Here is a 13,844-nt window from a genome sequence, read left to right on the forward strand (position 1 = left end):
CCCTGAATTTGTGTGCTCATGTTATATTTTTGATATTGTCACAGACACACTCAATACTGTGAATACATAATACATTGGTACCATAAGTGCATAATATATTTTTGATAGACATCTCTCTTATTTTTACTTTTATATTAACATTGCCTAATACATCTAACTCTCAATTAAAATTAATATTTAACAACACTAAGAAAGTAAAAATGTTAAATATATTTTAAACAAAAATTGTAATATTTATATTTCATACAGTACATTATAATGTTATAATGGCTATATTCAGTTGTTTATTTATTTATTTGATTTTAGATATATTTAGATAATTTTGTATAGTAGTATAATATAATATTAAAATATTGTGTATGACAAAATAATTATTAAAAGTTAAAATTAATCTATTTTTCAAACTATATTTTATAATGTAATGCCTTAATTCAGTTTTAACGTTTAAATCACATTTCAGGTATTAATTTTAATTAATTATATATTTATTTAGATGCATTTTAAAATGTATATAAATATATAATATAAATATTGGCCATAATATGAAAATATTTATACATATCATTTAGCATTTAAACTGGGTTTATTTTTTTATTTTTTACATTTATCTAGATCAATCTTTTATTAATATAAATATAATATAATTTAATTTTAATATTGGCCATTTTTATAAAAATAATTATTAGCTTACTGATATCAGCCAGGAATGTAAAATTGATGCATTCCTAATCAAAATAATGACATATTTTTGTAGCAAAATATTTAATGACATAAATCAAACCGTCTTTTATGGCAGATTTTGCAGTCTGATAACCTTATATTTCACAGTAAACCGCATTCATACATTTCGTCTGGAATTGTTGGTGTTTGAAATGTTCCAGCCACCCCTCTCTCTCACAGGTGGATACATAAATGGGCCTTACATGTGATTTAATGTTTTGGGGAAGAATAGTTCCTTTCATGGCAGCGAGATGAGGCGCTGCAGATTTCTATAGGGTTGAACCAGTGCCTGTATGCGTGCGTTTTGAACTGATATCAAACACGGCCCAGGGGCCTCTCTGTGGCCTCTATGTATCCAGGAAGCCATTAACAGCCAAGGGATATCCTGGACAATGGCAGCCTGGCTGGCCTGGACTGCACAGGGAGGAAAGAGAGAGGTATAGAGCGAGAAGAGAGAGGGAACGAGGGAGAAAAGTAGGAGGCGAGGGCCGCACAGTGCAGCTTTGTCCCAAAGCAATCACAGCAGCTCACTGAGCTCCTGGTGTGGAGCACTCCCACGCCACCATGGGTACTCTACTGCCAGGCAAACCCATAAAACAGATTCCCACCTACACACAGCACACTGCCAACACACTTCTTTATTTCTCTAGCTGCCTTTAAATCTATTTTAGCAGCTTTTATCACAAGTTTTTCCACTCATACCCCCTAGAGATGATGGTTGGATTTCCTTAAAACTGGAATATTAAGTAGATACTTAGTTAGACTCGTGTTGTGCAGTATTCATCAATCCATGCACTATTATTATACTACCAATAACTAACTATACTAACTATACCCATATATATATATATATATATATATATATATATATATATATATATATATATATATATATATATATATATATATATATATATATATATATATTTGATGGTAAATGTTTAAAACATTAACAAAAACATGATCTAATAATACTTGCTAGTGTTCACATTCAAGTTATGGAGACAATTTATCGTTTCGGGGGGGGGGGGGGGGGGGGACTTTCCATTAACTATTTTGCTATCGTTTGCTAACGTTTTGAGTATTATTATTAAATTATAATTATTATTAAAACCACGGTAAATTTGAACTATTAATTTTACTGGAAGGCGTTTGAATTCATTGTTCATAACTCCGAGAGAACCTTGCCAGACCGTTGGTAATAGTTCTGGCAACACGACTTTGTCCCGAGACCTCATCACGCTGCATGTTTAATTTAGAAAGTGAAATCTCCACCTGGGAAATAAAAACGCTTTTTTTGAAGTGTTGATTCCCATTTGGGATAACAATATCGACATTTGTCAGGAAATAATGAGTAAAGAAACATGTTAGGCTAGCCTACATTTTGTTCATCCCTTACCTTGATCAAGTGAAAGGTCATGTCCATAAAATACATCATAAAATAAACTATATTTCATACTGCACATTTTAAAAGCAAATTTAGTGGATCATATATTTGATATTTTGTGCATAAAGAATGGTCATAGTGCAGCTAGAGTATAATAAGGTGCTACAGCACGCGTTTTCCTTTAAAGTCGTTTATTGCCACCTTTTGGAAAACTAGGGTATTACACATGGTTATTTCACGCATTGTTATTTTGTGCCCTACAACATAGCTGCTAAATTTGAAATTGAACGTTTGTGTTTATGTTAATGTATGTTGTAGGAAATAAATACGGAGCCAAAGACAGATATTATCATTCCAAGAAACCCAAGCATTTATTCACCACAGCTTGCTCCCAAAGTTACATTGTGAAGGGAATAAAACACAGTTGGAAGAGAAAGATGAGGGTGGGCAGGTTTGTGACATTAAAGCTACTTACACAATAGCTATGGCACATTATAACACTGTCTACCCACACTGCTCTTGACACACACACACACACACACACACACCATCTTGAAATGTCCATTTTATTATTATTGTATAATCCATTTTATAGTCCATTAGTTTATTTGACTAAAAACCTGAGAATCTTTCAAGAATTAGAATTGGGGAACCTCACATGCGATTCTCAAGAACTCAAGGTTAACTTGATAATATGATTTCAGCATCAATGCAACCCAGACTATGGTCAAACACAGGTCAAGAGACGTCACATGATTTTGGCGTGGCTTAAACCGTAGCTCCTCTTGAGCAACATGTCATTTCTTTTACTAAATCATGCTGACCGTGTGCGTGTGTGTGTGCATGTATGTGTGTGTGTGTGTGTGTGTGTGTGTGTGTGTGTGTGTGTGTGTGTGTGTGTGTGTGTGTGTGTGTGTGTGTGTGTGTGTTGTGACTATATACCATATGAATGTATGAAGAAAGAGCTAGAGATTATTGTAAATGCTAGTGACTGGTTAGAGCTGTGTGCTCTGTACTGTGACGGCTTTTACTCTCTCCACATGAACATAGAGACACTAACATGATCATTGGGTTTTGAGAAGACATTGCAAATGTCAGCTAGCCAGCAAACTCACAAACACCAAAGCCTGGTACAAGAGAAACTGTAGCAGATCTGATAGAGAGAGAGGGGGAGAGGGAGGAAAGTACATCCACTAAAAGATAAGAGAGAGAAACTTATAAAATGGCACACCGCAATACTTTTCATCGTCTCATATAAAACAAATAGGAAGTATTTACAAAAAAACCACACCCACTTTGACTGGTTTTGAATTGATCAAAAACATTTTTTTCTTTATCTGGATTAATGGTGTTCCTTTTGTCTTATAGACGAATATTAGGGAGGATGCTGTTGGTGAGGGGGGCAGGGTTGATTCGTTTGGCCTGGGTGGGGCAGGGGGGTGGGGCGCCAGAGGCTTTTTTCTACACTGCTGCGGTGGCCGGGTGAGAGGGGGGTCTCTCTGGGGGCGGGAGGTCGCAGGTATGGGGAGAGGGGGTGGGGTGATGGGATGGTGGGTGTAGAGAGATGTGCTCATGCTGTCAACTCTTCCCTCAGCTCTTTGTTTCTGCGCACCTCCTGAGCGTGCTTCTCCTGAAAGCACACAGAAATAATACAGGAATTATAAGCAGTTGTTCATAGCTATATAAAGTTTATACCATTCATGTATAAAAATGCCTTAGTATTCCTTAATACTCTCAGTACTCTTTTACTGTGCAAGTTTTTATTGTACTGCAATGCCCTCTTGTGACAGAGGATCAGATTAGATTTTTATTTTTCTGAAGAAAATGTTTTGATGCTTCCATGATGTGTGTTGTTGGTAACGGTTGGTTATTGCTAGGATGTTTGGGGTGGTTGTTTGGTTGTTGTTTACTAGTTATTCTACATTACTTCTTTTTACCCTCTGTTTTTTTGTGTTAATCAGCAAGTATGCCTTAAAGGGGTTAGTTTACCCAAAAAGGACAATTTCATTTATGACTCACCCTAATGTCGTTTGACACCCGCAAGACCTCCATTCATCTTCGGAACATAGTTTAAGATATTTTATATTTAGTCTGAGAGCTTTCTGTTGAATGTATGTACGGTATACTGTACCTTTCCAGAAAGATAATAAAAACATCATCAGAGTAGTCCATATGTGACATCAGTTGGTTAGTTAGAATCTCTTGAAGCATCGGAAATACATTTTGGTCCAAAAATATCAAAAACTGCGACTTTATTCAGCATTGTCTTCTCTTCCGTGTTTGTTTTCAATCCACAAACAAAGATTCGAACGGTTATGAATTACCGTATCGATTCAGAATTTGAATCGCCAATGTCATGTGATTTCAGCAGTTTGGCAGTTTAAAACAAGATCAGAATCATGAATCAATACACTGATTCATAATCGTTCAAATCTTTATTTGAGAATTGAAAACAAACACGGAAGAGAAGACAATGCTGAATAAAGTCGTAGTTTTTGTTATTTTTGGACCAAAATGTATTTCTGATGCGTCAAGAGATTCTAATTAACCAACTGATGTCACTACTTTGATTATGTTTTTAGTATCTTTCTGGAAAGGCACAGTATACCGTACATACATTCAACAGAAAGCTCTCAGACTAAATACAAAATATCTTAAGCTGTGTTCTGAAGATGAACGGAGGTCTTACAGGTATCGAACCACATTATAGGATAAGTTATTATTGACAGAATTTTCATTTTTGGGTGAACTAACCCTTTAAACTTAGTTTGAACTTTAGTGTTATAAATAAGTTATAATGAAGATTCCTGACCTTCTCATGCAGCCGTTCCAGCATGGCTGCAAGGTGGGCGTCACGGTTCTCCTTGATCTGCTCCATCTTCATGATGAGTTTCTCCTCTGCCATCTTGCTGAAGTTGCTGTTCTCCTCCATGGCTTTCAGCAGGACGTCCCGCTCATGGTCACGTTTCTCAGCCAGAGCCCTCAGGACTTGAGCCTCCTGGGACTGGAGGAATAAACAGGAATACAATAATAGGAATAAAATAATAGGAATAAAATGCAAACATCAAAAACATATGCAGATATATAGTATATCTATATATAGATATATTATATCAGATGTATTATAAAAATAAATGGGTCACACTTACTCTCCTCCTGTCCTCTGCGGCCTCCAGCTTCTTCTGGATGTCCTCCAGAGACATGTCCCTCTTTTTAGGAGGTGAAGAGATGCTGTAGCCCCCGTCGGCCGTGGGAGAGGGTGGCTTCAGGATGACCTCAAAGGCCTGGCCAGAAGCCCGCTTGTTAATGGGCTTAACCTCCATGTCTGAGCATGCAAGACACAAAGTGAAATATAGATGTTGTTTAGAAATGGCAGTATGTCAGGCAGCAAATATTCATCTACACATTGGTGGGATTTGAGCATCTGAATCCGTGCAATAAAATGCACAAACTGCCTTCTGCTCATGAAATGAGCTTGTATAACTTTGTTATATAGCCATCCTGAACATTTATCAGACATTTATTGATCTATATTAGCTGTTTAGATAATAGATGTGTAGTACTGCTGGTACACATACAGGTCGATAAAAAGTTCAAACATAATGAGGTCTATAAAGCACAGCACATTATTGTAAATTCCTTCTGCATAACTTCTCATTACTGGTATTATATTTTCATTTCCTACCTTCAAACTCGCTCATGAGGTTCTTGCGTGCCTCTGGGTAGAGACAGGAGCAGATGAGGGAGACGAGGGAAAGCTCCTTCATCTTCTCTTTGTATGCTGCAGAGAGACACATCAAACAAAAGTATTGACCCAGATTCTCTCTCATTTTTTAATGAATGATTATTCCAAACTGCATCGCTAATGTTGCAGAAAATAACACAAATCGTCTAGGTTTTTAACCACGGGTACTTACTTATATACAATATATATTTTAACAAAACAAGTAGTTAAAAATATGTAGGTCAGTAGATATGTACGATAATATAAGTTTGATGCTGGTATCATTAACAGTTTTTATACTGTATTTAAAAAAAACATGTGTGTAAAATGTGATATTTTTATTGTAAAATGTCCCCTGGTTGGCTGCAAGTCTGGGTTGGGGTTATTGAGTTTAAAACGTTGACAACGCCTCATAAAAATAGTATATTAACAGCACTGTCTGTATTTCCATGTATGCTTTCTAAGGACAAACCAGCAGCATGTCCTCACATGCTCTGGTTTCCTACAAGACAATGTTCACCACAAAATCCACCCATCCCCCACCGCCCAACCATCAGCGTTACATTATTTATTGAGATTCATTTTTACTCCGACTACTGAGAGTGTGTGAGGGGAGTGAGTCGGCAAGACCAAAAAAAGACACGAGGTGAGACAGATTTCCAGATGAACCTAACACAATCATTCATCATCCACTTCAGAATTATTATTTTCAGCATTTAATGCTCAAGTACAAACACATCAGTGCAGATGCTACAAGATGCATTTTAATGCATCTGATTTTCCTTGAACACAGAAGATAGCATTGATCAAGACCAGTGAATTTGAGTTATAAATCAATGTCTTGACAGTAGCGCTGTGTTGATGTTATCAAACCGTGCATGCTTGAGTTTCTCCAGCCAGATATCAAGCTGCCATCATTCTTTCCAGAACCAACCTACTTTCTTCAATCTTTCACCCAGAGGAGCCTGGAAAAATCTGACCAACTCCCTCATGCTCCCTGATGAGCGTATTAATCACTCACAAACAGAGGATGGAGAAAACCGGGAAGGGAAATTAGGGAGAGAATCACTGTGTTCACTCCCGCTAGGATTAAAAGCCCTCTGGCAGGTTGCTTTTGGTGTAGGGGGCTTTAATTAGTAATTACTGGAGCAAACCATTTCTTCCGGTAAATCGAGGGGGTGGCAATAGACCTCAGTAAGCATTTCTCTTCTGCTGTCTAGTCAGAGTGAGATAAGGACGATAGACAGCTCACTGAAGCAAGTAATTCAGGTCAGCCGGCTGGTGAGCAGGTGAAAAGGATCTCACACAGACGAATGAACTTGTACGCGTGCAATACTGTGAGCTAATCTAGAGATTCTGCCGGAAAATATCAGAGGGTTTGTAATTAAAAAAGAGTAGCCACAGTAGCCACACCTTTGGCTTGAGCTGCAGCTTGAGACCACTGGTCAAAAAAAAGGCACTGAAGATAAAATATTATTAACATAATGGGGTAATAAACCTGCATATCTATCTATCTATCTATCTATCTATCTATCTATCTATCTATCTATCTATCTATCTATCTATCTATCTATCTATCTATCTATCTATCTATCTATCTATCTATCTATCTATCTATCTATCTATCTATCTATCTATCTATCTATCTCTCTGTGTGTGTGTGTGTGTGTGTGTGTGTGTGTGTGTGTGTGTGTGTGTGTGTGTGTGTGTGTGTGTGTGTGTGTGAGAGAGATGGGTTTAAGTATAGGTGTAGAGTTAGGTGATGGAATTCACATCAATTTTCAGTATAAAAAGCATCATGTCTATAGAAATGTCTTCATAAACATTTTGTAAAAGATTTTTTGCATAGTAAAATAAAACAAGTAGCCATAGTTGCCTTTTTTGCCCTTTTAATTTTAACCAAGTTTAGTATTTTGTTTCTTCTCTCATATTTAAAATATTTAAAAAACAAAAATATTTTCCTCATATTTTAATGGTTCAATCAAACCTAGGGTCATTAAACGTATCTTGTAGGGTAATTAGTATCATAACAGTTCATTGATATAATTTTATATATATTACTTTTCACATTAAAGGGCACCTATCATGCAAAATTGACTTGTACATGGTGTTTGAACATAAATATGTGATAAATCCACCCAATTTTTTAAAAATCCTCATAAATCATAAGCAGTGTCTCAGAATAAGCTGTTTGCAGTTTCTATGCAATTTGACTATAGCACAGGCCACGCCCACGACTGCTGATGGACTACCCTATTAGTATAGGCCGGCCTTGAATGAGCTGTACACAGCCAGCCATGTTCATCTTTTTAACTCTTTCCTCGCCATTGACAAAAATGTCCATCATTTGTGAGAAGACGCTTCCCTGCCATTGACGGAATTTTCTGGCTTTCTGTGTTTTCACTGTTATGCAGTAGGGGGGCGCTATTTCACATCTTCTGAAAGAGTACAGAATCTCCTGAATAAAACAAATGCATAGAAGAAAATTAAGTGATATCATAATCATATGCATATGTAACCAACCAGCATTAAACGGCATATACATTCTTCTTTAAAGCAGAGGTTCTGTTCTTTAGTTTTAATATTTCAATAGCTGTTTACGTTCGCTGACATAAATGACTGTGTTTATGTGAACTTTGTGTGTTTTTGACCTCGTATGTATTTGACAGTTTAAGCGCAATAAGAACTGAAAGAGAACTCAGTTTAATACTCACAGGGCGCGTCTGAGATCCAGCTTTCTGTGCGCGAATGATGTGCCATATGATAATCATATGATGTGGCTTTAAAACACATGCAGATAATAAAGTTTCATGATGATGAAGAACTTCAATGTCACGTGAGCATGAAGAGATGATAAACAAAACAAAACAGATGGTTTCGTTTTTGGCAGAGCATCAAATGCAAGAGCTGTAAAGGCTCCGCCCTCTTCTGTAGCAGCTTATTTGCATTTAAAGGTACATGCATGAAAGCGGCATATTTTTCCTTCAACTCAAAAATAGCCATTTACAAATAAATAAATCAATTATCTGTGGGGTATTTTGTGCCAAAACTTCAAAGACACGTCTAGGGACACCGAGACTTATATTACATCTTGTAAAAAGGGGCATAATATGTCCTGTTTAAGTAATTCTAATTCTCTGTATACACTGTAAAAAAAAAACAAAATTCAGGTCTTCAATTGAAAATTTTCAAGTGACTGATCCCATCTAAATTTTTCAGTTGACCGAATTGAATTTCTGTGAATTTTTTTTACAGTGTTCCTAATATATATATAATTTCATGCATTACAGTGATACATAACATATGCTGCATTTGTAACACCACTGAATATGAAGTAGAAGAAAAATGTGTGTGTTCCTCAAAAATTTGCCATCAGGATCACAGCCCAGTGGACAAGTGAAAAGTCCTTTGTGTGGTTTGTTTGATAATGCATCAGCATGCCCACCCTGGAAATCAATAATGGCTCCTCCCACCTCTCTCTTTCTCTCTCACACATACGCTCTGTCCACTGAACCTGGACAAATGCCCCTCTAGCTGAGCTTTCAGTGTTCAGTAGTCATCATCGTTACATCTGTTCACACTAAACCATTTCATTTTAATCAGTAAAACTGGCTCGAGTTCTTTAGAAACTTTGATGTAAAAAGGACTATGGCAATATAGGCTATATTTGTGTGCTGTGAAATATATTTATCATATGGTTGCCATTAAACCTAAAAACTTTTATCTTAAAAAGCAATGGCCCCACCCCACTGTGCAGCATTGCTGAATATGTATGTTTTGAACTTCCTGTTAGGTTACTGATTAATGGGGCTTGATTGGATTAGTCATACTCCTTTCACATATCCAGTCATCTTAAGTGATTAAGGTGCATGGTGGGGGTTACATAAGGAGATCTATAACGTAGATAAGACAAAGACAGGCACCTGGCAGCTCAGTTTTGATATATGATATGCGATTCTGACATGTAAAAATGATATTGTGGCCAATTATCCAATGGTTAATTAAAATGCATAATCAAAAGTATAATTAAATAAGCATGCTTTTAAATGAGTCTTAATGAGAGAGATAGTAATTGACTCATTTTTTAAAATTTATATCTGGTTTAATTTATAGCACGGTGCTGACAAATGCACCAAGGTCTTTCTGGAGGCTCTTTTAAGCCCTATAAATATTCCAAGTGTATTGATTATATTGATTGACATGTTCTTTCTCATTAGCAGGAGGATTCCCACAGGCTTTTGTCAGGGCATTTTGTGTGTGTTTGTGAAATGAAATAAAATATCCTTATAACATAGCCCCATGTAATTGCATTGCATGACAGGATTAAGTTATATTCCACAAAACAGATGTCTCTCCAAGTTATCATTTTACACTTCAAGTGACATGACAGCTAGAACTGAGACATTCACCCTCAGTCCAACAGTGCCCTGCCCTGCAGGCGTCTCAAAACGACATGATAAAGCAGACGCACACCTTGTCTATGGTATGCCCCAGATTGGCCGCCTACAACATAATCCAAAATCACAACAGCACCGAGACATGCTTACCGGCGAGACGATTTCAGCCCTGACACACTTCCATTTAAAACATCAATCATCTGATACTGCAATCTGCCTCTTATATATAGTGCTAGAAATGGTGTGAATGAAAGAAAGTACAAATCCACAATTACACCTTAAAATGGACTGCATTTATATTAAAAATGTGTGTTTATTAATGAAGGAGGTTATTTGGGTGACATGCTGGCAGACGATATGTCACAAGAATATATTAAAGGTGTGAGGACAGACTCTTATATAACCATTATATAGATACCCATAATAAAAAATGGTAATATAAAAATGCAGCCATGTTTATGTAGGGTTTGATAAAAGCACCAGCTAATGAGTCATGCCCCACACCACTGAAATTAAACAAATTAATTTATCATTTGTGATAATTGCCAAAAAAAGAATTTCACAGTATACTGTATAATAAACATACCCGTGTGGATAAAACAAAAAATTGCAATAAGCAATTTCAAAGACCCTAATTCAGTAACTACCATGTCGTATCTCACTATTACGGCTTTGTTTGGCAATAAATATACCATCAACACCTAGCTCATTTTATGAAAATGGATAGAAATATCATATATAAAGGATGTCCAAAGCTCTGAATTGTTCCGAGTCAGGCATTGTCAGGTTTTATTGGATTTTCTGAAGGCTGAAACACAGAGCTGGATATTGGGTGGGGTCCTTCTGCATTATGCTGGAGATGCATGAGCCGGCAGGTGCACTGTCACCATAAGAAAATCATTTTATGGCTTTTATAAAATGTTCCAGTATATTTTAAAAGACGTGTGCACTATATTAACACAATTTAATGCCTTTTCTCATTCATAAAGTACCCCCTTTTTCTATGTAGGTAAAAGTGAGTAGGCAGCCTGGGTGCACCCAAAACGCACAGCCATATTTGATAATAAATCAGCATGGGGTGTAAAGAGAAAGCAGATTTATATATCAGAAATACCCAGACAGTAAATCAAATAATTTATTCAGAATATAACCGACTTCTGTTTATCCTGTTTCATGGTCTTTTGTGCGCGCGACAGCATCTCTCAGCATCCTGCATCAAAGAGACATAAACCGGCGAACAAAATGAAGGAAGGTTCGTCTTACCGATAGCAGTTTTGGCCATGGCTGGAGTTGTTGCGGTGACTGGTGCGTGTCAGCTCTGTTCGGTGGCGAGGAACCGGTTCGCTTTGGTAAGGCACTGAGTCAGCAGAACGGCGCTCTGAGGGAAAGAGTGCGCGAGAGCAGCTTCGCGAATTGTGAGCGTGCGTGTGTTCAATCAGATTGGCTGCTGTGGTCCCTTCACGCGCAGCTCTTAAGTGAAAGGCTGTCGCGCGCTCGGTCTAATGTACAGGAGGATGTCAACGGTGAGGAGCTTACAAGGTGACTAATTGCGCCCCCCCCCCCCCCCCCCCTCTCGGAAATGGTGCAGACCGTTCATGCACAGCGTCCATTGATTTATTCATTTTATATAGGCTTAGACGGTAACTGGAAGCGTTACTTGCATTTAAGGCATTTCATACAGTAAAAGGCTATAGCACTAATAATCTCGTATGGATTTTTATATAAATAGTTGGCTGTCTTCTGTCATCACTGATTGCCAAAAGCTCCGTCTTCTTCATATTAACAATATTCACGATTATAAGATATGCTGCGCACTTGAATTTTAGAATTAATTTTACATAGGCTAAATGTCATGTTTCAAAGCAGCACTGGGACACACTGCCCCTCCCAGCGCTATCAAAGGTCCCTTGAGATTAAATGGCTGATGTGCAAGATGCTTTTATGCATCTAATGGATCTCAAAATTTGAGTCGATAATTATATATCGATTTTCAATATAATTTTAGTTATTGCTAAGCATGGTATATGTCATTTCCCTCTTTAAATTAAGACAGACTAAATCAAAATATGTTTAGAAATATGTATTAATCAATGTGTTTTGTAAATCTATTTAGTAGATTTCTTCGAATAAATAAATAAAATAAAAAATATATATTGTAGGGTTTACCAGGCCACACAAACACACTCTAGATGGATGGATGGATGGATGGATGGATGGATGGATGGATGGATGGATGGATGGATGGATGGATGGATGGATGGATGGATGGATGGATGGATAGATAGATAGATAGATAGATAGATAGATAGATAGATAGATAGATAGATAGATAGATAGATAGATAGATAGATAGATAGATAGATAGATTTTTATCTATAACTACTTTATCTATAATAAATATGCTCGATGTCACATTCATCCATGATGTATCACCACCACAACATTCACATCCAGTTCAGCTCCCCTTAGAAATGCACATGGCCTGCAAGCATCAATTATGAAGGAAGCGAAGTCTGCACAATAAATAATAAAAGTTCTGGTGTCTGAACAAATTGGTTTAGGAATTGTACAGCAGAAAATGAAGGATTGCAAGAGTTGCATTACGGAGACCCCTATATCTCAGTGGTCACATCTAGCATTTCAGAGCCAAACAAACATGCAATCCCTTGATTTAAATGCCAATATAATATTATGTTGTTTTCATTATTTATTCATTTTATTGCTTCTAAACTGAAGCCTAAATTCTTTATGGCTCCTGTAGCCAGCTAGGCCCTCAGAAATGTCAGCTCAGGGTCACGCCTAAACATTAACGATCAAGAGGCACTGCATTATAATGTTTCAACCACTAGGTGGCAGTATATCCATAAGGGAAAATCGGAGCGGGTTCTAGCCAAGTTCACGGCTTCATTTAGAACATTTAAACTGGAGAAATCCCCAAAGACAAGACAGAACTGTACGTATGTTAAGAGGGCAAATGGTTTATCTGTACAACACTAATCTTACAGCTGAGCTGCTGCTGGCTATGGTGAATTACCTAAACATTAAAAGGACATGGCCAATGAACCAGGCAGATAGGACATCCGAAGTCATGTATTAATCAAAATAATGTACTTAATGTTTTGGTTATGCTTGAATGACACTTCTGTTTAAAGACTGCAGTTTTCAGATTTGGTCAGCAAGAAAATGTGATGTCAAGAGCAGTGAGAGGATTGTAAGTGCGAGAAATAGTTTAACTAAAATTCATGGTTACACATTAACTAAGAGAGAACAGAACCAAAATGGGGATCCATTGTGCTTCCAGCATAGCAATGGTCAAGAATGCACTTTTGCAACTTTTAAATTTTACACAAAACTTTTTTTAAACCAGTTGCCTTCAGGAAAAATGTCACGCTTGCACTTACAGTGCTTTATTACCGGCTCCTACCGCTATAATGCATCTATCAAAACTTTTAATAGATTATGTTGTGAGGTTATTCGATGTCATACACCCGAAAAACACAGTAAAACTGCGTGCAATAACCTTTATTTAACACAAACACTCCAGCCATGTATGAAGCAGTCAACAACAGCGCTAGCTAGGCTCCTAGAGATGAAGGTGAAGGAGGCGGAGGAGAGG

The 13,844-nt window shown here is 37.1% G+C and overlaps 1 protein-coding gene across 1 annotated transcript; it reads right to left on the bottom strand.

Annotated features, from left to right (window-relative positions):
- Window positions 1–2,932: 2,932 nt before the first annotated feature.
- On the bottom strand, window positions 2,933–11,762 carry stmn2b (stathmin 2b). Its single transcript, XM_067425981.1, has 5 exons — window positions 11,492–11,762; window positions 5,793–5,888; window positions 5,257–5,432; window positions 4,920–5,111; window positions 2,933–3,737 (listed from the first exon to the last, which is right to left on the bottom strand). The coding sequence occupies exons 1-5, from the start codon at window positions 11,508–11,510 to the stop codon at window positions 3,678–3,680; spliced, it is 543 nt and encodes a 180-aa protein (XP_067282082.1). The 5' UTR covers window positions 11,511–11,762; the 3' UTR covers window positions 2,933–3,677.
- Between the last annotated feature and the right edge of the window lie 2,082 nt (window positions 11,763–13,844).

This window comes from Pseudorasbora parva, chromosome 19 (assembly GCF_024679245.1).
Source record: "Pseudorasbora parva isolate DD20220531a chromosome 19, ASM2467924v1, whole genome shotgun sequence".
In the NCBI taxonomy this organism is placed as follows: Eukaryota; Metazoa; Chordata; class Actinopteri; order Cypriniformes; family Gobionidae; genus Pseudorasbora; species Pseudorasbora parva.